Here is a 26,518-nt window from a genome sequence, read left to right on the forward strand (position 1 = left end):
CTCCTTCCCCCTTCCTGTTCCCTGCTTCTTTCTGCCTGCTCTTGGACATGATGGCTGGCACTGCAGTTAATCTATTGTGCCATGAGGCAGAGTGGAGGAAGGCAGAGCCGGGAGGTGAAAGGAGTCTGGGGGACGGATGACACGGAGTGACCGTACTGGCCCGGAACCATCTACCTGCAAATTCTTAAATGAGAGAAACTACAATGCTGGCTTATCTAACACAGTGCTATTTCTAGTCTCTGTTATTTGCAGGTGGCCCTCAGTCGTCTTTTAAACAGTTCTTTGAAACAGATGAAAGGATGCACTTCTCCGGAAATGCAGCATTATGTCAACTAGAAATTCCTAAAAACCCTCGCATAATCCCAACAACCGTATACGCCCGTGAACTTCCTAGGAGATGTGAACTTCCTAGGAGATGTCCTAACATGGAGAGATTCACGTAAGACAGCGTCTCCTTGGTTTTTCACTTGGAATGGTCACATTTCCATTCTGCAGTGACCAGACCTGGACCTTCATCGTTTTTTTTTTTTTTTTTTTTTTTTTTTTTTTTTTGCGGTGCTGGGGACTGAACCCAGGGCCTTGTGCTTGACAGGCAAGCACTCTACGAGCTGAGCTATATCCCCAGCTGCACGCCCCCTGTCCCCTCCGTTCCCACCCACACCCTGCCGCTCTCCTTGCCCCACATCCTAGAGACCTGGACGCCCCCCGGGAAGAGTGTGCACCAGGAGCGCTTCATCTCTCCCAGGTGCTCTTGACCTTCCTTGCTCTCCCCGCACCTGGATCTCACAGTGATGCCTCTTGCGGATTCTGCCGCCTGCCCTCTAGAATTCCTTCTGCCCTCCAGCTCTGGGGTCCGCGCCTTGTACCTTCACGGGCTTGAGCAGATCATAGATCGAGTGAAAGGAAGAGTGGCCTTCCCACCGGGAAGGACATGGACAAAAGGCTTGGCATTTCAGGAACAGTGCTGTCTTCCTCGCCACCACCCTCACCCCAGACACTGCAGAGGACAGCAGGGGACAGCAGGGGACAGTAGGGGACAGGCACAGCCAAGAGCTTTTCATGATCAGCCACTCGCACTCACTGGGAGCAGCCCAGGCTCTGCGTGGGCCCCTGAAGAGCTGAGGATGTGGGGACGCGGGGCGGCTAGTGCACTCACAGCCCGGCCAGTCAGAAGCCCAGTTCCAGCTCTAGGCCGCCTCTGCCCCTCGGGCAGTCCTGTGTTCAAAATGTACACGTCCCTCTGTAGCGGCCTTGCCGGACCCACTGGAAAGCCGAGCTGCTCTGACTGAGCCAGCACTGGGCAGACTCCTTCGGGACGTCTCGCACCCAAACAGGGCCTGCCACTCACAGCAGCTGCTCTTCTCACTTTATGACTGCAAGTGAGTCACCCCAGGTTCAGACCTCAGCTCCACATGTCAGGGATCCCAGGTCCTCACCCAGCGTCCATTCGAAGGCGATTTTTATGCTCTTGCCGACACCCACAGGTGAGTACGTTTTCCTTTTGAGGCCCAGTGTCTCTTGCTTAAATTTAAAGTGTATGTTGAATTTTTCCTTCAACTCAGTGGTGTTAACCACAGAACAAAACCGCCTCCAGTCCCAGTGTTCAGTCCCTGACTGAGCACCCATCTGTAGTTTTCCTGAGTGATACTTTCAGAGTTGTGCTAAAGTGACTAATTGACCTCACAGTTTGCAACACTGATAGGTCTTATTTTGAATTGGGGTCATCCTATTTTTATTTTTGTTTCTATGTTTATATTAAATACCACATGAGTATTTTAAAATAGATTGACAAGCGATTCTACAGATAAATGACTATCCCCCATGAACGTTCCAGTGAACACCAGCTCAAGACAGGCTGTGGTCCAGGAAAACACGTTCCCACAAAAAGAACCCTGGAAAGCTCTGCAGACTGCACCTGCCCCACCTTAGAGAAACAGAGCGTTTTGAGGTGCTTAGTTTTGCAATCAATTTTTTTTAGCTATTCAACTCAGTGTCCCCAGGTCTGTTTGACCCTGGAATCTGCCCCCCCCACCCCGCCCCAACCCTTTACCTCCATCTTCCACAGTCTAACTTGGGGAATAATTTTTTGGGACACCTGTTTGGGACACGGGGGGATACCGAATGAGCAGTCTGCATTAGGGATGCCCACGGGAAGTCACGGTCTGGAGCCACAGGCAGCGACGGTGCGCTGGGCTCTTTTGAGATTGGGATCCTGAGTGTCCATGACTCCCCGGGACAGAGGAAAATCTCTACCTGCTGCATGAGTCGTGCAGAGCTGCTGAGGCTCAGAGGCCCCTGGGAGGCCGGGCCACAAGCAGGTGCCTCTGGATCCCTGGAGGGCCCCGGGCGGGTCTGCACAGGGGAGGCCTTGAGGGTGGATGAGCTGCAGTCAAGAGCGTGGCTGCAGAGTGCTCTGCCTGTGACCTGGGCAGATCCCCAGAGCTCAGCAGTAAGCTCTCTCACTTGTAAAGAGCAGCTCATGAAACCACACTCGTGGTCAAAGCAGGCAGCAGAGCCAGGTGGAGAGATCCCCAGGGGCAGGGGTGAGCCGAGGCTCAGCATATGTTTGGCCTTCATGCTTTTCCTTCGCTAGGCCAGTGACAAGGGTGTCAAACCGGCAACCCTGGCCCGGACCGCCCGGAAGCGGTGACCTCGACATGCCTCTGTCAGACGGCTAGTGCAAATGACTTCCTAATTTGGGTTCAAAGTCAGCAACTGTGATCTTATTTTCTCAAGCCTTCCCCAAACATCGCTCCACGAGAATAAATGGGGAACACCACGTGATCCATAATCATAAAAGCATAAGAGGACAGAATAAATAATGGCTCTCCCAGACAAGCTAACTCGGTTGTTATTTATAAGTTCTGGGCCACCTTGTCATTGCCAAGAAATCTGCTTCACCTCCTCGCTGCAGTTCCGTCTGGCCTCTCAATCTGTACTTGCTGAAAAAAATAGTTATTGTTATGCTAAAATCACAATGGGACTCACATAATACCGCGCTAAATAACACCCATAAAACCATGAAAATGGCACTTTGGCATTAAAAGTTATTTTCTTATGGACTTTAACAAGATTCAATGCTTTTGTTCTCACAGTGTTCTGGCATTTTAACTTCACACACACACAAAATAAAAACGCGAGACAGAATTCCAGCAAAACACTCTCCTCTCCCCTACAAAGGAGTGTTTCCACTGGGAAACAGGGAGCCTGCAGCGGCCGTGGTACACAGAATTAGTCTCGACTGGTGATGGTGGCTGAGACCCCAAAGGTGGCGTTCAGCAGGGTTTACCTCTTTCTTGGTGAATTTTGGCGAGTGATCATTTTTGTCATCGATCACGATTGTGGCTGTGGCCGTGCCTGTCAATCCAACATCCAGTCCCGCCATATCTTGAGCCTCGATGATCAGTTCGTACTTGGGGTTTTCCAGAGTCTATGAAGCAAAAACACAACAGAGAAGGTGGCGTTTAGATTTGGGTGACTACTTTGGAAAGGTGGCCAGCACCCTGCCCAGGATGCCCTCCCTGCTCCTATGTTGAGGACGGGCACTTGTGATCAGACATGGCATTTTTACCAACTGTGTAAATGTGCCTTTGAAAGCTCTCCAATGACTCTCTCGGTTCATAGGTCGAGATAGCCCTGGGGACTGATCCTACTCACTATCCTTGTTCAAGGGGACATTGGATATGTTCCAGAATGTTCCATATCCTGGGCTTGGCTCTACATTTACCTTTGATATTCACACCCAGATTAGACCTCTCAAGATGGCAGCACTGTAACTCCGGTTCCCAGAGCAATCTGCTACTTAGGCATTGGATCACTGTACTTTACAGAAATTATCATAGCTAATCTTTCCAACAAGCATGTCAAACTGCAATTACCATTCACATTTCACAGGTGAAAAAAAAATCCAACAGAGGTTTAGAGTTACTTATACTGTACTTCTTTCTTGTTCTTTTAGTCTCACAGAATGTTAAATTTGGAAGATGTTTTAATCCGACCATGATCTGATAAAGCAACATTGTATTATCGCTTCTCTTCATATAGTCTCCCATATGGCTGTTTGACAGACAGGTGGGGACCATGTTTAAACATTCAGGACAGCAACCCCAGAGCTCGGAAGCAAACAGGAAGAGGAGCGCGGTGGTTGCAATGAACAGCCTGGGTTTAAATTGCGGCTTGTGGACCCTCCTGCCTTGATCACTCAGCAGACCACTCTTCTGCCAGTAAGGCAGTGCCCCACATTTCCTTTGGGGATCTGCCCCTCGCTTGCTCTCTGCCCACATGGGTTGGGTTGGATTGCTTTTCTCTGCTTTGTTCCTAGAGAACTTCTGGAATGAGTCCTGATTAGAGAAGACAGTAAGTGGCCCCATCCCAGGGCATCCTGGCTAGTCCAGGCCCAGATGCTTGGCAGCTGGGGAGGCGGTGGCTTCCCTGTGGGTGAACCTGGTGCAGGAGATGAGCCATCTCATACCATGGCAGGGGCAGGGTGAGAGAGCCCCTGAAGATGAGAGTCACCTGGGAGAAAGAGACTGACCCTCAGCAACTGCAGGTCTGCCATTCATCATGGCCTGTGAAGCCAGCCTGGCCCAAGGATCTTTCAGTTAGTTAGGGTATTAGTGTTCCTTATTTACTTAAACCAGTTTGGACTGGTTTCTCAATCACTCACAGGGAGGCCGAGTGAACTATGTACAATAACAAAAATAAATGGTGTTTACAATTGCGTAAACAGCCTTGCCAGTATGACAGCTTCAAAAACCGTGGGTCACACCAGCCAACAATTACCCAGCACCACAGGGAGCAAAGTACAGGAAAGCAGCAGGGTCACCGATTTCCTTCCAAAGCCAGGAGTTGACTTGGGAATTTAAGAGCTCAGTGCTAGGGCTCCTGAAACCTGAAAGTATTTCTGAGGGTGGTTTTCTGCTTGCTCCTGCAGGCACCTTTGATGGGTTGTTGTTCCTTTAAGAACTCCGGTACCAGCATCTGAAGTTCTGGTTCTGTTGGAGGGTTTGGCTAGACTTGCATATAAAATGCACGGCCACCAGGGGGCGGTGGTGTGCCCCTCTGACAGCTCTGCTGGGGACATTCTGGTTTCACTTCAGGCTCCACCACCACTGAAGGTCTCAAAGTCCTCCTGAGGGCAGAGGAATTGACACCAAGCCCAGTCTGGTTCTGCTGGGTCAGGGACAGCTCTATGTGGGTACTTTTCGTACCCACCATTCTCAGCTGAAGCTGGCAAGCCTCAGCCTGAGGTGTGTGGATTTCAATTCGCTGTCAGCAGGCTGGAGTGGATTTACTATGTGCCATAAATCCTGCAGCTGGACCCCATGACACCAAATATCGGCCATCTTCAAAATCCTCCCCTAATGTCTCTGAACATGCCAGCCACAATCCTAAACATCCCTGCTCCCATTTCTTTATACCATTTTAATTTCTGTTTTAAACACAGTACATATTTTTGGAAGCACACAATGAGAAACAAGAAATGACGTGGATTTGTTTCCCAGTGTTGAAGAGATCATTGTAAATGGAATGTCACTCACCAACATAATTCCTGGGCATTATTTTAATGGTTGTGTGAAATATAATCATTTGAATATTTTATACTTAATCATCTTCTCTTCCTTAGTCTTTAGGTTGTTAACGATCTTTTTAAAATGTTGACAGTTTAAAATAACACCTCAATGAACGTCTGTATTCGGGAAGCCTCAGTGTAGTCAGCTGGATTCTTGTTTGTTCTTTTGTTTTGAATGACAGGCCCATACGGTGGAATTCCCGGATGTTACCGTTTTTCATTCCACTCCTACCAGAATGTTACTTTCTGGTCCCAGGCACGGCTTAACCCTAAAGGGCAGCTCCTGAAGCAGATGGGGGACTAGTGTCACCCCAGTATGGCCACCGAGCATGGGGATGGATCCTTACTCATTCAGTCCTCCGAGCCTGCAGTGGGCTGCGACAGGGTGGGCAGGGGGCGGGTGCTGTGTCAGGCACGTGCTGCTTTGCTCTCCTGGGACCCTCCCTCCTTGTGGCCTATGCTATCGCTCCCTGGGGTGCCACCCTTCCTCACCTCAGCACAGTAGAGTTCAGGTAGGGCTAGGACTGGACATGTGGCTCAGCCTGGCCAGTGGGGGCCTCCCTCCCAGGCCCAGGTGAGGAGAACCTAACCCAGGGCAGGCCACCCAAGACTGAAAGTCAACTCTGAGCCCTTCACGGCCTTCCTTGAAACCGATTCACCTCTCAGATTTCACGAGTTCTAGGAGTGAACGGATTTCTCCTTTCCTCAAGACGTCTGATGCAGACGTTCTGTGAGGACAACCAGGCAGTTCTGACCGACATGCGACCAAGGCTATGATCAATTATCTGGTCCTTAGCCAGACAGCAAAGAGCTGTCTTCTCGCACTACGGCAAGCCAATCACTTCGTGAATATGCCATTTTTCCTTTTAATAGTTTCCCTTCACAGAAATATGTACACTCACACATATCTCGGCACAGTTATGATTTTTTAATTTCATTGGCTTGTGCATCTGTTTACTTGGCAGCCAATGGACACCACGTCTGATGTTGATCCAGGTGCTCGAGTCTGAGTCAGACCCCTGGGGCCTCCTTCCTCTGGGAGACCAGATTCGAGGTCGAGGACGCCATCTTCACATGGCCGCGCAGGGGCCTGTACACACTCCCCGGGCAGCTGGAGGGAAGGCACTTCTGTCGTCTGGCAAAGTTTATAAATATTTTTGAAAAATGAGCCAATTTCCACCCGAAGTAAATAAAACTTTACAGCTATAATGGAAAATAGGTTGATTAATCTGGAAGAGAACCAATTAGCCTGTGAGGTAGATAAATCACAGGGCTTGGGATGAACCGTTCCAAAAGTCTCAATTTTCTGGCAAACTTAAGGCTAACGTTAAAAACGTTTTCATTACCAAACCACTAGCCAATTATTTTAAGAAAAGAAAAATGGTGCATTCGTTTCTAGAGTGGAAATTGAGGACCCTCCTCTGCCCTCACCCAGCCTGGTCCCAAAGCTTAGTAAGCATTGACAGTCGCTGGGTGTGTCTCCCGCCTGTTCCTGGATCTCTCTCACACACACACACACACACACGCACACATGCACACACGCACACTTGTAAACAGAATGAGACCTGCGCGCAGTTGTACCATCTGCAGGTCTGTCTGTCCACTCACAGCTGGACGGCCCACGGTATGCACCTGCCGTATTTTTTCCATCTGTCTCTATCGGGTGGTCGTTTTGTTGCTCCCAGATTTTCACTATTAAAAGCAACTCTAAGATCACATGTGTGTGGGTCTGGCAGGGCTTGGGGCTTCTTCTGCAGTGAGCACAACTGCTTTCCCGACGGATGATAAAAGCAAGCTCCGGCGGGAACCCCAGTCTCATCTGAAAATGAGAGCGGATGCCCCACGATGGCCTGGTTCTTTCCAACCCCTTCGTCCCTTTCCATCTCCCCGGACCTACTTCCCTCTCTGGCTGGGCCATCTCGGGGAAGTTGTCCACTTGCCCAGCTCCCTGGTCACTCTAAGTTGGAACCCACACGTCCCATTCTCTGTCATTCTGCCCTTGTCCCTCTGCTGGGATGTCCTTTTAGCTGAGCGTCCACCACAGCCACCCCTTCTCAGGGAAGGGCCCTGACGCAGGAATAGCCTCCCAGAGCCATGTGTCCTGAGTGTCTTCCTCAGCAAGAGTCAGTGGACCCAGCAACCCCCTAACCAAGCTGGGTCATGGTCCGGGATGTGAAGTGTGGAACCGAGACCCACAGGGACAGAGAGCGGGGCAGACCTTCTGGCTCCCCACACAACTCCTGGCCTTCCTGAGGGTTCTGGGGACACTTGCCACCCTGTTTCTCTCTGCCCATGGGGGAGGCACTGACTCAGGCGGGTGAGCAGCCAGGTGGGCAGACTGCCCGGGAGGACAATGCCCTGTCCACTCAAGTCCAGGCTGCACCCCCTTGGTTTGAGGCTCAGAGGGGAAGGTGGGCCCGTAGACTCCAGCTCCAAAGAGCTTTGGAGCCCAGTGAGGTCAAAGGTGCTGCCCTGATCAGGAAGAGGCATCCCTTCCTTGGGCCCTGGGGACCCTAACTTCAGCTCTTTCTTCCATTCTGAAATACATCCCAGTATTTATTCAAGAAATTCCTGGGGCTGGGCTGTGGCTCAGGGGTAGAATGCTTGCCTAGCACGTGTGAGGCACTGGGTTCGATGCTTAGCACCACATATAAATAAACAAAATAAAGGTATGTCCATCTACAACTAAAAATTAAAAAAAAAGAAAGAAATTCCTGTAGGCATTGAAGCCAGTAGTGATCAGTGTTGGTTGCTGACAATCAGAGGCCCCTGTGGGGAACTTGTCCCTGTGTCTACCAGGTCCTGTGTCCCTGGACCCTGGGGTCCTCAGCTAGACTGCACTTTCACAGCTCCCGTGCAGACCCGTGAGCTCGGGTGACTGGTGGCTAGTGGGACGTGGGCAGAAGTGGTGTCCCGTGTGACTCTGAGTCTCCCCAAACTCCTGTGCCTCCTTTTCCCCCAGAAGGAAGGTGCCTGGACCTCTAGTGTCTATGGAGCAGTGCCGTGGCTGTCCCACCTGCCCTGGGACGTGGGCAGGCCCTGTGCCACTCCTTGGGGTGAGGGGCTTCGCTCAGGAGCTCCGTCTCCCTGTCCGACGTGAAACCCATGCAGGCTGCCTTGTCTTCCATTTCCTTGGCGTATGACCACCTGTTCAAGGTAAGGACCGTGCCTTGGCTGTAAAGCTCGCTGGGACACAGCCGTAAGGTGGGCGGTTCCTTTCTGATAGTGACGATTGATCATGGTCCCTGAACTGAGTTGCCTCTCAAAGGGCTGAAAGTATCAGTGGCATTTCCAAACCAAAGCCACCTGTCCTCAGGGCTGATTTATGCTTTTGGGAACTCTGTCTTGGAGATAGGGCTTTATTTCACCCAAGAAATACACTGTGTCTGATTGGGTAGATTGGCTCCTCTGACTTTATTTGAAGTGACCGATCTAAGAGACATAGCCAAGAGCGTCGGGCTGCTCTCCTGGCTCCAGCCTGACAGTCACACGAGCCCACTGCAGCTGTGGTCTCCTCTGGGGTACCGCGGAGCCACCTGTTAATGCAAACCCTGGACGCAGAGGGAGGTGTGCGCCCGCGGGAAAAGCCTCCACAGACCCCGGCCGGGTTCACCGGTCACACTGATCTGAAAACCAAACATTTCATCTTGAGAAAAGAACCAAGCCGTGTCATTTGATATGCCACCTAATCAATCACTGGACCCTTGGTGTTTTACATGGCCACGGTGACTTCCATACAAGTCTGCATTTAACGGAACATTTATCATTAATAACAAGCCTGATGGTAGCTATGGGGGGACATCAACCCATAAATGTCACATGACAGAGGTCTTGCCATCCACCCACTCTGTGCTCCATCCTCCTGCTCATCTTGAGCCTCTGTCCAAGGCTCTGCCGTTGGTGCTGACTGACCTTCTGGCTACCGTTCCCCACTTTCTCCTAGTTTAGGACATTGCGCCTCTGCCCCTCCCTCCAGGTGAACGCCTGCCCATTTGCTGATGGCCGCTGCTCACGGCACCGCAGCTCCATAAGGCCCAGCCCTGCTGCCCAGCAGGCTGGCTGTCACTTGGGTGGGCCAGTAGCGATCCACCATTACTATTCCCTGGATCCACACTCAGTCGCTGATGACCCAGCCTATTGCATAAGTCCCCGTTGCCTCTTTTTTCTCATCTGCAAAATAGGGGGAATAAACAGTGCTTGCAGGGTAAGCGAGGGGGAAGGAGGCAACGCAGGCTCTAGGCAGGGAACCTATCGACGTAAATGCTCCACACATGGCCACCTTATCACTTAGCAGAGTCTTTGGAAAATCGCCTGACGATGGGGAACAACACTCTCCTCCAGGAAGAGCGGAAGGAGCTGAATATTGCCGACCTACACACCAGCAGGACGTAGATCCTTCCTGTCATCTGTGGAGATGGCAGATCCTGGACCAACACACTGGTTACCGCTTTTCAAGGGTCCATTCAGCACAGGATACAGCAAAGCAGCACCCAGATTCCTGGACGCAGAAGCTCTGAGATCCTAAGCACCTACAGTTTTCAGTCGCCAAGTTCGGGGTCATTTGTTACACAGTCAGTATCCCACAGTTGTTGCCCTAGCACGTACCGTGATCTACGAGGCGCATGTATTGAGTACTTGTTTATTGGTGATCTTGACCAGGACAATTTGAGCTCCATTAGGTGAGGGGCCCTGTCTTGGTTAGAGCTTGATCTTTCAGCTGTGAATTCATCGTAGTTATGTAGTGATTAGAAATATCTTTTTATAAAAATTATGAATGACGTAGATGTGTAGATGTGTAACCGCAGAGTCTCTGGATGTGTGGTGTTCATTGACTTCTGTGGTTTCAACCCTGCTCCTGTGGCCGATGAGAAGCTGCCAATGTGATATCACTCCATGCGGCGGCTGTTGGTGGAAGGAGATTCGGGGTGGCTGTCATGGTCCCAAGCCTCTGTGGTGGGACTGTGCCCTGTTGCTAGCATGAGCTGTGTGCAGACAGCGCGGCTCCTTACGTGTGTACTTCACCCTCCAACCAGGCAGAGCAGGCTCCGCCAGGCTCCGCCAGGCTCCGCCAGGCTCCTGGCTCCACGTGTCCCAGGCCGGGACCAATTCTTCTCCCCGTTAGTGCACCTGACACCTGGTCCATAAATATTGCAACAGATTGGTAAAAACATTATCTGAAGCAGAACAAGTTGTTGTCTGTCTGGGGTTTGATTTATCCGCTCGGACCACATCACACTGGAAACGGGCAGTCCATCAATCCAGCAGGAACCACTCGTTTCCGACTCTTCCTGCTGGTGCTGCGTGCTCCTGCTCTCCCAGCGCGGCCGCCGGCCTGCTTGGCCTGTGTGGTCCCCGGCTCCGTCCAGCCGCTCCCCTGCGCTAGCGTGAACATTCACGTCCCTGGCTCTCCCCTGCTGGCTCTTCATTCCCGGCTGGGGCTGGTGGGGCAGAAGCAGAGCTCATTTCCCAGATTTACTGGTTGCTGACAGGGCTGGGGTGGGGAGCGGCAGGGGAAATAAACACTGCCTTTTAGACACACGCGGCTGCCATCGCCTAAGTGATGGATTCGAGGTTGAGGGACACCAGAAGCAAATAAAACATTTCCGGGCAAAGTGTACATCTTCCGATGTTACTGATGAGTTCCAGTAAATAACTGCCAATGGCATTGACGGCACACCTGGAAATATCATCTCCTTCAGACTCGAGGCGGCCAATACTTGACTTTCAGCTTAGTTCCAGGGGAACATTTATTTAGTGTCTACTAGGTTCAAGAAATCTGCGGGGACGTGATGGATGACACAGACCTACTTTTGGTGCATTTCTATACCGGAGAAATGAGCAAAGAGAAGATATCTAAGGTCTGCTCACCGAATACTCATCAAGCTCTGGCGGTGTGGTCGCTTGTGCTAGGTGGAGGGACAAGGGACACACAGCAGGTCTAGTGCCAGGGACTGACTCCTTTCAGGGGAGTAAGATGGGGTAGGTGTGGGAGGCTCTGGCCTCTGAGAGGGGAGTCCACTGAGACTGGGCCCCACACATGGAGGAGATTAAGGGGCTGTCTCGGGAGGGAAGATCCCGCTCTGGGCTCACCATGTCATTCCTGTGGGAGACCATGCATCCTAACGTTCCACGACTCTTGGTTGCTCAGAGTGCTGGTGGTTGACTGTGTCTGTCTGGGACACCGTGGGACATGAGGAGGTGCGAACTCTGCTCCCTGCCACCGGGGGCTCAGGCTTGGCTGGACGTGAAGCCCCACCGGCCCTCACAGCAGGTGGGCTCCCAGTGGGACAGGTGCGGGTAGGAGATTCCCCACCCCCCAAGCAGCCAATGGCCAAGGGCTTCCAACCGTTCCACGGCTGCTTTGGACCCACCCGCCTATCTCCATTGCTGTGGCCTTCACAGGACCTCTGGCCTCACCACCTCTCACCTGTGTCATCGTAGCAACTTCCAGAAGGTTCCTCTGGTTTCCTTCTAAGCCACTCACCACCCAGAGCTGGCAGAGTGAGCCCCATGGAGTAGCACCTGCCTAGGCACCTCCTGAGCTCTTGGTGGCCACAGGACTACATCCCAGCTCATGGAGTGACCTCTTGATGGCACACCCGGGCCCTCACACAGGACTCTTCCTGTGACACTGAGATACTGCAGCTCACACCGTCTCGGGCCTCCTCAGCCCTCAGCCCCTGGACCTCCCTATGCACCCCACAAATGGCCACTTGACCTGGGCAACCTTGCTTGGGTGTGGCTGCTGTCCCGAGTGACTCCTGCGGCTCTCAGGGGCCTGTTGCCCTGGAGGACGTTCTGTCCTGGAGGACTGAGTGACACCACACTGTGCGTCCTCTGCCGTGTGTTCCTGCGGCCTCCCCATGAGCTGCTCAGCGCCGGGCTCCTGCAGGGGCCGAGCTCAGCGGGGCTCCGGAGGCCTGCGCATCTTCTCCCAGGCTTTATTTTTAGCTGGCACGTCCTCCTCCTCTGTCCTACGGGTGCAATGTGCTCGCTTGACGTGTGTAGGATCGATGGCAGGGACTCGTTTCTCCATCCCCATAACAGCCACACTTCTTTTTGTTGGGGGCCTTCGGACACCTCTCCTCTGGATATTTGAAGTATACAGTAAGCTGGTGTAAACGGGCGTCACCCCGGCAGCAGGCGCTCGCTCCCCCTGCTGGTGACCTGTAGCTCGCACCAGCCTCTCTGTCCCCTCCCCTCCTCCTCCGGTGACCACCATTCTAAAGCTTTCACATCTTCTAAGGTACACAGGACAAAGACCTGGAAGGGTGTCCACGTCCTAATCGCTAGAACCCGAACGTATTACCTCGGAGGCCAGAGACTTTGTTAAGGACCTAGAGATGAGGAGACCACCCAGGATGATCTAAAGGGGTCCCTGCTCTCACAGGGTCCTTGAAAGAGGAAGGAAGTGGCCAGGAGGAGAGGGAGGGGGAGAAGAGGGAGAGCGAGGCGGGAGAGACGGGCTTGGCCTGAAGTGCTGCCTTGCGGGCTCTAAGCTGGAGGAAGAGGCTGGGCGCCCAGGAGTGCAGGAGGCTCCAGAAGTTGGGAACATAAGGAAGTAAGTTTCCCCAGCTCTGCCAACACCCTGATTTCGGCCCGGCGGGACTCACTTTGGACTGATCTCCTGTGAGATAATAGATGGGTGATGCTTTAAGGCACGCTGTGTGGTGACCTTTCCTCCGGAGGGGTCACTGAGCTTCCTGCAGAGGAGTCTCTGCCAGCCTCCCAGCTCCTGTGGTGACAGCCTCCAGCCTCAGCCTTCCTCTCCCTCCAGGCTGCCTCCTCTGTTCGGCTCATCTTCCCACAACAGTCCTCCATTTCTCCTCTGGAAATTTCTGAGCGGAATGTCCACCAGACCTTTCCTGTGACATCTGACCAGTGGGAGGCCAGTGTCCTCCCATCTGTGATGGGGCAAATATCCAGTCAGCTCACTGGAGACTCTTCTGCTCCTGTCAGTCACTCTCTGAGTTTCCTCCAGAGTCCTCAGCGAGACCTGTCTCCAGCTCACCCTGCCGTGCCTCAAGACACCGAGACCCCAAGGCACAGCCCTGTGTGGGCGTTAGGCTATAGTCCTTAACATGCTGACCTGGGGAGAAACTGCGCGGCTACTTCAGTGTCTGCCACTCTCCACAAACGTCTGAGGAATGACGAAATCAAGGAATGGGTTCGTTAGTGCTATACAGTACGCCTGGCTTGAGGGTCACCACGCTGGATTGCAGAGGTCACTGGCCACAAGGCAAGGCCTGGGCAAGGTCACACAGGCTAAGTGAGCTCTAGAGATTGTGGTTGTACGGGGTAGGGTGGCCTCATGCCCTGGCTTTCCAGGAGCAAGTGGGAAAGGTCCTTCTCTTCAAAGACAGGTCGTCCAACGGAAGCCTTGGTGTGTGTAGGTGCTGCTGGACGGGGCTCTCTGTTTCCAGGCAGATGCCCACGGATGGCCCTAACCCCGGGCTCAGCTAGGCCAGCACACATCCTGAGGCATGTGGGATGGAAAGAGGGCAGTAGGGAGGGAGGACGGGGTCTCCAAGTGCTGAGGTTTGCATGGAAACGACCTTTCAAAGAACGAAGCAAAGTTAACCAGAGGGACGAGAGGAAGTTGCTAGATGAACAGAGCCAGGCAGGCCGTGTGGGATGACCCTGGGGGCCTCCCTCCCCACAGACCGAAGCTGGGAGCTGTGCTTGCTGTCCGCCAAGCACTCTCTGAGAGCAAATAGCTTTCCTTGGGTTTCGATTTATTACCATCTAAAATGTCATTCTCTGTGTGGGTAATAAAAGATAATACGTTTTATGGTGGCTCCTTATGTTAAGGTTTTACAAAATCTGTTATTAAATGATCTGCATAGAATCTAAATGAATCTTACCAGGTTACATGAAATAGCAAGGTGGTTTCTATTCCTTCCCCCTCTCCCAATCGAGCGCAGCGGGGGCGGCACTGGGCACTTTTTCTAATCACATGGCAGAGGGTAATGCTTTTAAGGTCAGACTCAGAATTGTGTTCCGCTGTGTAATCAGCTTCACAAAGTTACCTACTGGTCAAAACGTCCAGAAAATTCAATTACGGACTCCCAATGACAGAAGTACAGGAGCCCACCATGGTTTGGTGAAGGCTTCTAAAATTAGGCTCTAAGTGCCTGCAGCACCTGCAACTTCAGGTTCACAGCCCCGCCAGCCTGGGGCCCCTGCGCAGTCACGGCCCCGCCCATCGACGCCAGGTGCTTAATCAGAACCCTCCACTCTGGAGTGCCTCCTCTGGCCGGGTCACCTCTTCTCAAAGCCGGTCCCACTGCGGGGATCTCCTCGCCTATCTGCATCCAGGGTCACTCCTGGCCGGCATCCCGCGCCTCAGGTCGAGTGCCTGTCTGTGCAGTTTACTTTGGTTAGAGTTCTGTTGCCCGCAATAATTCTGGGCCGACTGGGGGAGTGAAGGATCAGCAGAGACACGCGGACGGCAGGGCAGGTCCAGACGCCGCTCGGGCCACCGGGTTCTGCTCTTTGAAAATAAATTGAACTAATTCTAAATCATCCGAGGGAAAAAATGGCACAAGATGGATTCCAATTATGCCCCTGCTGTTGTTTGGAAAGCTAATTCATACGCCCGGGAGAAAAGGCAATTCCAACGGCCCCGCGGTGGTCTGTTTCTGGAAGGTTCTCTTGTTGATTTCACGCCTGGTACGCTGGCCTTCTGATGGCCTTCCTTCAGCACTACCTGCCCAGTGCCTAGCGGGCTGCCGGCGTGCACTGCATGCCCCAGGAGGCCCCTCTGATCCTGGCCCTGTCCTTCATTTGTTCCTGAAATCGTCTTGGCTCTGAGGACAGAGGCTAAGCCTGTTAACACGGAATGTCAGCCGAGAGGAGAGGGTGAGGGCCTGGCCCTTCCCAGCAGCCGGGCAGACAGGCGGCATGCTGATAAAGAGGGTCTGCTTCCCTTCACAAACAACAAGCCCACCCCACGCCCTGGAGGGCTCCTTTCCTTTCCATTTAAAAAATAACAATAAACAGAGTGTCCGTCTTCCCTCTGGCCCTGCTCCAGAGCCCTTTTCAAATGCAGAATTGAACTCTCTGCCTCTCTGGAAACCCCACTGCCTCAGCGGCCTGTTCCTCAGTGGGGACAGACCCTACCTGGGGTCAAACATAAGCTGACCTCCCGCTCCCTCCTGGTTGTGCCCCAAGCTGTGGACCTGCTCACTCCAGTTTTCATGTGCCTGATTTGTGACTGTCCTGGGCTCCACGTGGGCCTTCTGTTGCTACAGTTAACCATGGCTGCATCCATTGAGCACCTACGTATGCCAGAAACAGCGTTCAACCCTTTCTCATAAGTCACCCAGTGCTGTCCTGAGGCCCCACAGGTGGGTGTGGCTGTTGCTCCCACTGTACGGGTGAGGGTATTATTGCCCTAGGACACATGGCTCCTATGTGGGGGTGCTGGGGCGGGAGCCCCACTTCTCAGCCCATGCCTACACCCTCGGCTGCTGTGCTCTGCGGAGGACACAGAGCTCATCATGAGCACCGTAGCACGAGGGGTCCTGGTGGTGCCCCAGGATCCCACGCGGCTTCTCTTCTCCAGCGGCTGCCCCACTCCGGCCCCGCCTGGGTTGGGCCGAGGAGCCCAGCTGCTTTGGCTAGGCTGTATTCATGGTGGCTCTTGACTCGCTCTCCACCAAGTTTCCAAGGTTCTGTCTTCCCTTGGAGACCTCCGTCAGTCCCCCGGCTTCAGTTTCATCCCCCCATGAACTTGGGCAGCTTCCGTTGCCACCTGTCCCCCTGCTGTCCAAACCCACCTGATTCCCAGAGCCCGCTTCCAACCATGGCTTGACATTTCCACCAGGGTGTGTCACAAGTCCTGCAGACTCAGCATGTCCCCAAGTGGAGGCAGGGGCCTGCCCACCGAGCACACTCCTCCCGTTCTGGCTAATGGAGTCGCCCCACACAGGCAACCACACTGGAGGCCCCTCGTGTCCTGGTGTCCCTCCCACCCTGCACCCACACCGGCTGATTCCCTCCTGCAGGGCTCCCTGCCGGGCCTGGTTCAGGGCACTGTCACGTCACCGTGACTGCTATTCTAAGTAGAACACAAACGGTGTGATTTGGGAGGGGTGACAGAGCTGGACAAGGCAGGAGGAGGCCCCGGGTCCCTGAAGGGGACAGGCAGGTGCACCAGATGCTGTGACTTGGGACCAGGATGCTGTCTCCCGACCAGCCCCGGGGCATCCCAGCACCACAGGGCCACGTCCGTGGAAGGCCCTGGATGTGGAGGAGCCCCTGGGCGGTCCACTCCCTTTCCACATCTTCTGGGTGCTCCTCCTTGGCCTGGCAGGGAGCCTGGGCTCACGCTGGGCAGGGCCTGCTGTGCTAATGCCACCCCTGAAGCTGGAGTCAGGGCAGGGAGGTGGTGGCGCTCCTCACGGCGCCCTCGAAGCGGGGGCCACACCGCGTCCCTCCGTGCCGTGGATCTCTGACCCTCCCATCTGCTGTGAGATGCCGGGAGGCAGAAGCCACGTTTCAACACTTGCTTCTGCTGACTTGGGGCACCGTGAGAAGAATGGGGACCAAAAACCAAGACAAGAGGCGACTCTCAGCTCTGCTCGGCTAATGGCCGGGGACCCCGGGTGCGCCGCATCCTCTGTACCCAGCTCCTGGTTCTGCCCTCCTGCCCTTCCTCAGGACCAGGGAAGTGTGGAAAGGGATGACTGCCCTGTGTCCCCAGCCGTGTGTGCAGAGTGAGCTCAAGGGGAGGCTGCCACCACCCACAACGGAAGGCACAGGAGGGGGGCCTGGAGGCTGCCACCACCCACAGCGGAAGGCGCAGGAGGGGTCCTATAAAACCGACAGAGTTCAGGAGCGCGAGACCCTGCGACCTGCACCAGGGGAGGTGGCTCCTCCAAGTGCCGTGAGGGCTACCACAATGGCCTAGAGGGGACACTTGGGTCCCCTAAAGATGCACCACATCCTATTGCTTGGTGCCTAAGAACGTCATCTTGCTTGGAAAATGGGTCTTTGCAGATGTCACTAAGTGAAGGGTATCATGATGAGGTGACCCTGGACCACCTGGGCAGGCCTAAAGCTACCAGAGTCCTTACGAGAGACAGGAGCAGACAGACATGGGGGAAGAGGCCTGGCTACAGCTTCTGCTTTTTAAATTTTTTCCTACTAGAGACACATAATTTGCAAAGGTGGCAGCTTAAACATTAAGAGAAACAGGGCATAAATAAACAAGTGAGCCCCAACAAACCTAAACACCTGTACAAAGGGACGTGGTGGGTGTTAGATAGATACAGCCTTGAAACATTTTTTTTGTACCTCCAAAATTATATTATAGGTCTAATAAAAAAGTGTGTTAGACCTGGAGTTGTGTCATCCAGACAGCATCTGTGCAAAGAAGACACACCTGGCCGAGCATCGCACACTGAGCGGCCGGACCACACCCGCAGCTCCCCGGAGAGGTTCCCACACAGCCAGGAGGCCCGCAATTCCGCAGCTCTCGGTCACTAACATCTTGGCAAGCCCTGGCACGCGCTGTCCTCAGGCGAAGAGCGCCTTCATTCATTCCACAAACACTGGTCCGGGCTGGTGGGGAGACCACCAGAGAGAAGTCCCAAAGATCCCCCCACTCCTGGCACTCATGTTCTAGAGGAAGAGACAGACTAGATGAAACCAAGGGGGGTGAGTGCTAAGGGGAAATTAAATAAGAAGAGTTTGGAAAGTTCTGGGGAGGGGAGGCAGGCTCAGCTCAGTTTTAATGGGGTGGCCTGAGAAGGTCACATTTGAGCAAATCCATACGCAGTAATCGTGGCAGGTGACCCCAGCAAGCCTCAGCTCCATCACTGTGGAACAGGGGACAATGGTCCCTACGGCAGTGTCACCGTGAGGACTAAATGACATGCTGTGTGCACAATACCAATGGTGAGCATTTATTGAGCACTTACTGGTATCACTCCCCCAACGGTCTGCCACACTGCCTATCCCTCTGAATTGTGCCAGTCTGTGAGCTGTTTGAAGGCAGAGGTCACTTCTCTCTTTTCATTGACTTGTCCCTGATGCCCGTGTCAGCAGGCACACAGTAGGGGCTCATTAGACATCGTGGCTGTAACGCCCCCACAGGTGATTGCTGCCCTGATTCTCCAGAGTGTCCTTGGTGTCAGCACGACTGTCCAGTCCCCTGGGAAGTCTTGCTCCTCCACTGCTCTTGACCACCCATGCAATCTGTGAGTCTCTCGCACCTGTCCTTTCCTGTAACGCACCTTGGCCTGGCACCTTCGATGGCTCCTGACATTTCACCCAGCCTCAAAAAAAGCATTGTGTCTGTTTAATCACGTCACCTAAACAGGACCCTAAATTACCCAGCCACTCGTTGCTGGGTCTGTACTTGGAAGCCGAGTCCCAGCACGTTGTTCCATCCAGGAAAGGACCTTGCCGCTATAGGATGGATAATTTTACAGGGTCTGAGCAAGTCAAGAATGGCCAGAAACTTCCCCATCTTGGAACGGCACACCAGAGGTCTATCCTCACAGATACATCATTTAAACCTCCTCATAATATGCTGAGAAAAAAAAATTGTGGTCAAATCTACCAAGCGTAGCTTTTTGCAGCATTGAATATTGCTGCTGTTTAAGCCAGAGGCACCCACATTAAAAATAAATGCTTAGTACGAGAATATTTAATGACATGGAAAATGTTTCTATTATACTATTGAGAAGAAAGGGCAGGTTTCAAAATTGCACAAACAGTGAGATCCCATTTTTGGAAAAAAAAAAAAGTATTTGTGTATTACAGTATGTCAACAGAGCAAGAATCATACATAGCGAGATATTAACAGCAATTATCTTTGATGGTGTGGTTATGCAATTTTTATTTCATCCTCGGTGTCCTTTTAAATTATGCTTTTACTCTAAACATGTATTATTTAGTGGTCAGAAAAGAAAGCAGGTTGTATTATCAGAGCTAAAGCCCAACAGTGAAGGTATCTGGGATGCATCTGATGGGACACATCAAGGTGGGTGACCCAGGGGGAAGTGGCCACTCGCTTCTCTCTCTGCCTTAGGTTTCTAGGAACCAGCACAGGTCTGGGCCCCAGACTTTGCTGAGATAGACAACCGTTTTCTTAACTGAGACGTGGTGGCCATTAGTGATTCCCACAGGGGCGTCTGCGAGGACCTCCCATTAAAATGGAGAGAAGGTGCTAAATTAAGAACATGTCTGTCATCGGCCCTTTAAATGTCAGTGTACAGGCTGAACATTTAGATCTCAGGCATCCCCAGAGAGCCAGACCCAACAGCTGCAGAGGAAGGAACTAAGAATTCCAGTAAATGTTAATTGTCACCATGGCCTGAGATGGGGGGCCCTAAAACAGTTGTTCTGGGAAGCTCGGGGTTTCCTTTTCCTCCCTCCCCCACTGCACAGCAGAAGTGGACACAGGAGGACATAGGGCACAGGGCCGTTCAGCTCTTGCACTTCCAGGACTTGCAGTGCCCGCCTGCCATTCTGTGACTACGGCCATGACCTGATGCCCAGCGTTAAGATGGACATGAGAGCTTGCAGCACGTCAGCAGGCCCTTCCAGCGCACCGGCAGGCGGGGAAATGCACATTGCCATCAAATACAGGCGTTCTCAAGTGCTTTGTTCACAAATGCCGTCTAAACATCTAGTGGTGGGTTTATCAGTTATTCAGTCATTTAAAAACACAATGAGCTGAACATGATCAAGAACATGGAAAGACAACTTGCAGAATTGGAGGAATTATTCAGTAAACCGTCTTCTCTAATAAGGGTCTAATATCCAGAACAGATAAAGAACACTTGAAACTCAGCAACAAAAAGACATGCATATATCCCAACGAAAACACAGGCAAAAGAGGCCAATAAACTTTTCTCCAAAGAGGATACACAATGGCCAATGGACACATGAACAGACTGTCATCACCACCAGCCATTAGATAAATGCAAATCAAAGCCCCTGTGAGAGAGCCCCTCATGCCCGTCCAGGTGGTCCCTATAAAATAACAGAACGTGGGTCGGCAAGGCTAGGATGAATCCCGAACCCTGGGGCACTGCTGGTCAGGACGTGCGCCTGCATGGAGACAGCATGCGGTACCTCAGAAAGTTCCACAGACTCGCCCCCCAGGGACACAGCCAGAGAACTTAAAGCAGGTTCTCAGGACAACACACATGCGCACGAGTTTAGGACCCAGCACAACAGTCAAAAGGCGGAGAGAGCCTCGAATGGAGGAGTAGTAAACAAAATGTTCTATGCGGTGGAATATTCTTCAGCCATAAAGAGGAATGGAGTCCTGCTGTCTGCTGAGGCTGGATGGACCACAAACACAGGCCATGACTGACCGGTGAGGTCTGCCACGGGCTCAGGAAGGGGTGGCCAGAGGGTGAGTATCACTGTCCCTTCCACCGGCTCAGGGGGCACCTCCGGGCTCAGAATTCCTTGGTCTGGTTCTCATGCCAAGTCAGTTGGAGTCTCCTCCAGCACCAAGTGCTGACCGTGCTGAGCCAAGCCACACCCACCCGCTCTGCATCCAAGAACCCGGCCACACGAGGAATGAGTGCTCCGCGCTCAGTTCATTTGACGGTAGCCGTGTCATCAGCTGCAGGCACACGCCACATCTGCGCCCCCGCCCCCAATTCAGTGATTCAAGGCTCCCTCCTTGTCTAAATCTTTTTTATTCCTCAGGTTTCTCAGCGGCTCAGCAATGTGTCACGGCATTGTGCACAGTCATAAAAATAATATTAATGTTACGTGGGGGGAGACGAGGGCTGCGCTGCTCTGCGGGTGAGAAATCCTGAGTTGCCGACATGTTCAAGGCCTGGGAAGGATGCTTTGTCACCCAGGCCCGCCCCCCCTGAGTGCTGCCTGCACTTCATTTCCGTACGTGTGAGGCCTAATGAGTCTGCGTTGGTTCTCGGCCTCATTGGCCACATGCAGGAAATACAAGGAGGGAAAACGCACAGCTTCCCCCACTTACACTTTAAACGCACCACGTCCTTAAAACAAGCCAAACAGAAATGATGACTGAGGTTTGGAGGAGAAATGATGTACGGTGTGAATTTCTAAAGCACGCTTTGGGTCTGTCCCCAGTTCTTCCAAGTCAGGAATGCTGCGTTGGGCTATTTTATGTGTTCCAGGGCTTTCCCCTGCCCAGGGCCTGGCAGCAGGTGAACGGCCGAGCCAGGCTACAGCAGCTCACTTCCTGGAGCAAGGGCTCATGTGGGTCCTGGGAGGTGCCGGGCCCTGCGCTCAGCTCTGGGGACTCGAGAGAGGAGTGGGTGCCAAGTCCATCAAGGGGAGACGGGATGGCTCAGGAGGGAAGCACGGAGGAACGAGGCAGGTGTTAGGAACGGGATGAAGAGGACTAGCTGTCAGACAGCACGCGATGACGGCCTTGAGAGCAGACCACCTTCACCATCACTTCGATGCCAGGCCCTGTGGCCTGTCAGGACACTGTCCTGTGTGAGCCTCACCGTACGCTGCTGTCACCACCACACCCCCATCTCCCAGACAAGGACTCAAGCTTCAGAAATGGCAAACGACTTCTCTGAGTTACTCCGGAGGGCAGCAGAGGAGCCACCAGGTGCCCCTGCACACAGTGGCCCTTTGGCTCTGAACTGCTGTGCACGCTGGGCGCAAGGAGCGTGGGCACAAGGCGTCGGCTTCTTGCTCAGGCACCCAGGCCCACCTGAGCAAGAAGAGGCGACTTTGGAGGTCAAGAGAGCTCACTTAGGGAAGGGTCAGAGTTGAGGAGGAAGAGGGTGAACGAACTTCACCCCGTCCCTGCTCAGGAACCGGACACCAGTCCCAAGCCACACTACTGGTCTCCTGCTCACCGGCCAGTCGAAGGCCCCTGTCCCCTCACCCTGAGCGCTGACGTGGGTCCTGTCTCACTGTCAGATCATTGCTTCACCTTTGCTCAAACTTAGATTGTAAGTCTCATCCATATGCAGATCATTTAGTGATCAATACCTGCGGATTTAAGGGCCAGAATTAAAAAGGAGCAAGGTCTTGGGCCCACACCAAGCCCGCCCAGGGACGTGGGATGCTGACCATTGGTGCTCTCTTCAGGTGTGGGTGTCGCCCAGGCTCCTGTCCCTCAGCAGTTCTCCGCCCTGCGCGTCTGAACCTGAGCAGCTGCGGGGAGCGAAGCTGTCTGTTGATTCTCAGGAAGGTAGAGCACGCAGGCTGCTTTCTTGGTAGTGAAAGGCTACAGAAGACCCGGACGAGCAAACCTGGACAAGGGGAATTCTTCCATCCCAGGAGGTCGCTCTGATGGGCAGGTGCATGTGTGTCCTCTGGCTTTCTCTGGGGAGTGGAGTTTGCACACCTGGTGAGGAATGCCTCCTCTACCTCCAAACACTGGGGTGCCAGCCTCTGGGTTGAAGCTGGACGTTTGTAATAAAGGATGAGAAGGAACCTTCTGGAGTTCTAGGATTGACAGGTCTGCAGCCACCTCCTCCAGCTGGCCTCTTCCTGCCACAGCACACAGGAGCGGTGGCTCCCTCCTCAGTGGATCACAGTGCCGGGAGGGCAGCAGGGCCACTCGGCTTTCTCATATGAGCGGGACCTGGTCAGAACTCTGGGGGGCTTGGTTAAATGACTGAGGAAGACATTGTCTCACAAGGGAAATATTCAGGCCCAGTGTCCTCGAAGGCGGGCTGTGAGCTCTGAGAGATTTTAGAAGCTGGGGTAGACAGAGAAGAGTTCCCGAGGTGCTTCTGTTAGTTGCAAAGATAGTTCTGTGACCACCGAGGGACATGGAGACCCTGTTTAGCATCTAGGATGCAAGACCGGGGCTGGGGTAACGGCGAGTTGGAACCCAGAGTGCCTGCTGCCTGGCTTTGCTTTCCGCCCACGGTGGTGCTTCTCATTTCACGAGAACACCTGGGCTCTGTGGCCCCAGTCCCTGAGTCTCAGAAGGGAACCGGTGGGCATGTCACAGCCACTGGCTCCTCCAGCAGGACAGACAGGGGAAGCCAGTCACCTGCACCTTATGCAGCCCATGTCCCTGGGCCTTGCTGTCTCAGAAAGATGACAATGAGGCACCTGGAGGGTCTGTCCTTTGGGTGTGATGAAAATTGGACTCAAGAAGAAAAACCAGAACTCGGTCCCGGAGGTTCCTCTGAGAAGTTAAGGGGATTTTCTCCCTACCACTCGGTGTATCTTTACAGAAATTAATATTTTTAAAGGCCAAACTCGCAGCTTCATTTTTCATCTTGACAGTTTCTGAAACGCAGATAGATTTTGCATCGGATCGGCTTTTCTCCCTTTTGTTTTGGGGTGAATTTCATTTTGTTCCACCAGCACCTGCTGGCAGCCCAATGAGGACCTTCGGAAGGAGCTTTGGAGGAGGGCTGAAGGGGATTTGGCTGAAACGGGAGAGTCTGCTGCGGGGACAGAAATGAGCCTCTTGCCTGCCTGGGAGCTGGTTTTGGGGGTCAAGAGAGGTGTGCTCGCTGACAACTCAGCAGAGGCAGATAGCGCACTGGGCAGAATGGGGCGAGCTTGGACTTTGGATACTACGGAGTTTACAGAGTGCTGTGACCGGATGCTTTCTTGCTTCTTTTAAATTTCCACAAGCATATGTTCCTGCCTTAGAAACGTCCAGAGGCAGCCTCTCTGCCTTCTGTGAGTGAAGCCTAGCGCAAGGCGCTGCTCCTGGGCCTGTTTCCCCGCTGCACCTTGCACTTCAGGTGTTCCCTGACAGAGTGCTCTGGACTTCAGGGCCTCTGCATGGGTGCCCCACAGGGTGCTGAGTGATAGGAAGGCAAAGCCACGTGGGTGTGATATCCTCTGACAGCACGACAGACTCTCGGGCAAGGGGAGACCAGTCAGTAGATTTGGAGGTGACAGTGCTAGAGTCACATGGGGACAGACTGGGGGCTGGGAAGTCACAGGGGCAGTGGACCAGCCTGCCAAGTCAGGTGCCTCCTGGAAGAAAGGAGGCTGAGCCAAGATTGGGAAGACATGGTGGGCTGGACGGTAAGAGGGGAGACTGGGGCTCTCGGGGGAGGGAGGGACCAAGGCACAGATCACCGGGGATCCAGGGAGCAGGGGTAGGGGGCTCCCGAGGGGTGGGGCGAGTGTAGGGAAGTGGGGGGAGGACGGGCAAGGGCTAAAGGTGGGAGGTCATGTGAGGGGACACAGGTGGTTTTAGGGCCCCCAGTTCCTCTGTCTCCTGGGATTCTGCTTCTTTAGGTGACATTGGAGGAACAGCAAGCAGAGGAAGGTGGCCTGCACTGTCTGGACAGCCTGAGGCTGAGTGCTCTTACTTAGTGGGCTGAGCCCAGGCCTGCACCTGAGGCTGACCAGGCCTCCCAGCTGACCTTCCGCCCTCAGATAGGACTGTGCTCAGAGTCCAGGAAGAGGAGGCTCAGAAGGGCTGCTGCACCGTGTGGAGAGGGGAGAACGCAGAGTGGAGCTGGTGCGGCCCGCGATGCAGGGCCACCGACTCAGGCACGCAGCCACTCGCCCGCGGAGAGGAGCGGCAGGGGAAACGGAGCAGAGGCTCCAGCCCAGCAGGCCACCTGCCCATGTGGGAAAGGGCACTGTTCCCTGCACACCGACCCAAGTTGGACCAAGGGGAAAGGGCCCTTCCTTCCCCAGGAAAGGGTGGGGGTCAAGAAACAATGAGCACAGGAGCAGGTAACTGGGTGTCACTATCGAGTGCTTGGGCATCTCCCGGTGGGAAGGGCACTGTGGCACTGTTAGGCCAACACACACACCTTTTAGGGTCTCTGGACACGTGGCAACTCCCAAAGTCTACGCCAGAGACGGGGGAGCTCCCTTCTCCAGCCTGGTGAGGACTCACACACAGTATAAACCTAGCCGAGCCCGAGTCTGGAAGAATATGTAATAGATACAGTACAAAAGCCACAGAATGAGGGCTGAGGAATTGGACAAGTTCCACATGAAAAAGAAAAGTCATAAGTCAGAGAAGAATAAATCGGCTGAAGCAGGGGGAGCAGGAGAATGCCCAGAGGTCTCCATGCAGCAGGAAAACGGACCAGGAAGGAGATGAAAATCCATCCCCTTCGCCCACCACAGAAAGATTGATTTCTCTGATGTCCCACTGCCTGGTCTTCCTCTCAGGGAGTTCTGAGGATTCATCCAAGCAGAGAACAGGAGATGAATTAAATGTCACCGAATGTCCTCAAGGAGTAGAATCATTTGTGACAAAGAAGTACTTTGGGGGTGAGAAGGGACGAGGTAATCAGTCCTCCAGAGCAGTTTTACAAACAAGAAAAGAAAAAGAGCAATGGAAGAGGGATGGGAATCCCAGGGTGGCGTCCGAGGTCAGGGTCGTCAGGGCTGGAGGGAGCAGCACGTGCCTACTGCCGAGAAGAGGGCGGGGAGAGCGGCATCCAGCAGGAGTTGGGGCAGAGTACCTCCAGGAGGGCAATTTTAGAATGAAAGTGAGGAGTAAGCCTTGGGCCAGGTGACACCTGCTTCTCGGAGGACAGAGGTCTGAGGAGAGTCACTGAGTGAGAAGAGTGCTGATGAGCTGCAGACGCACGGGAATATCCAGACACCTGGGGTCTGGGCAGCGGAGGGATGGGGAGAGACTCCAAGGCTCTGAGAAGCAGGAGACAAAGGGGAGGTTTCCCAGCCACGGGGAGAGTTGGTATTCCAGGTGAATGACCCGGACACTTCTCCCTGGGAGAAACAATTCATGGCATTGTGCTGTGGTGGCCACGAGGGGGAGGGGAGGGCCACCCTTCCCCACATCTCTCCTCCCTTGACTGCGTGTGGGCTGGGTCTCCTGGGGGCCTCAGGCAGTGCGTGGCCCTTTTGCCACTCAGTGTAAGACCCAGCCCCTATGCCACCTTTACAGAAAGCCCTCGCTGCCTTGCTGCCCAGCCTGGGTTAATGCCAATGCCTCGCCGTCACATGCCTGCCAAACTGTTCCGTAGCTACTTGTTCACCTGCCTCTCTTCCCACTGGGCTTTG

The 26,518-nt window shown here is 53.6% G+C and overlaps 1 protein-coding gene across 1 annotated transcript in view; it reads right to left on the reverse strand.

The window, feature by feature from the left end:
• The window catches only part of Cdh13 (cadherin 13), an 899,199-nt gene that overhangs the window by 128,469 nt on the left and 744,212 nt on the right, over positions 1-26,518 (reverse strand). Inside the window, exon 8 of the mRNA XM_047528617.1 lies at positions 3,290-3,430. Within this exon, the coding sequence (XP_047384573.1) occupies positions 3,290-3,430 (141 nt within the window). The remainder of the gene's footprint in view (positions 1-3,289; positions 3,431-26,518) is intronic.

Source organism: Sciurus carolinensis, chromosome 16 (assembly GCF_902686445.1).
Source record: "Sciurus carolinensis chromosome 16, mSciCar1.2, whole genome shotgun sequence".
NCBI classification, from domain to species: Eukaryota; Metazoa; Chordata; class Mammalia; order Rodentia; family Sciuridae; genus Sciurus; species Sciurus carolinensis.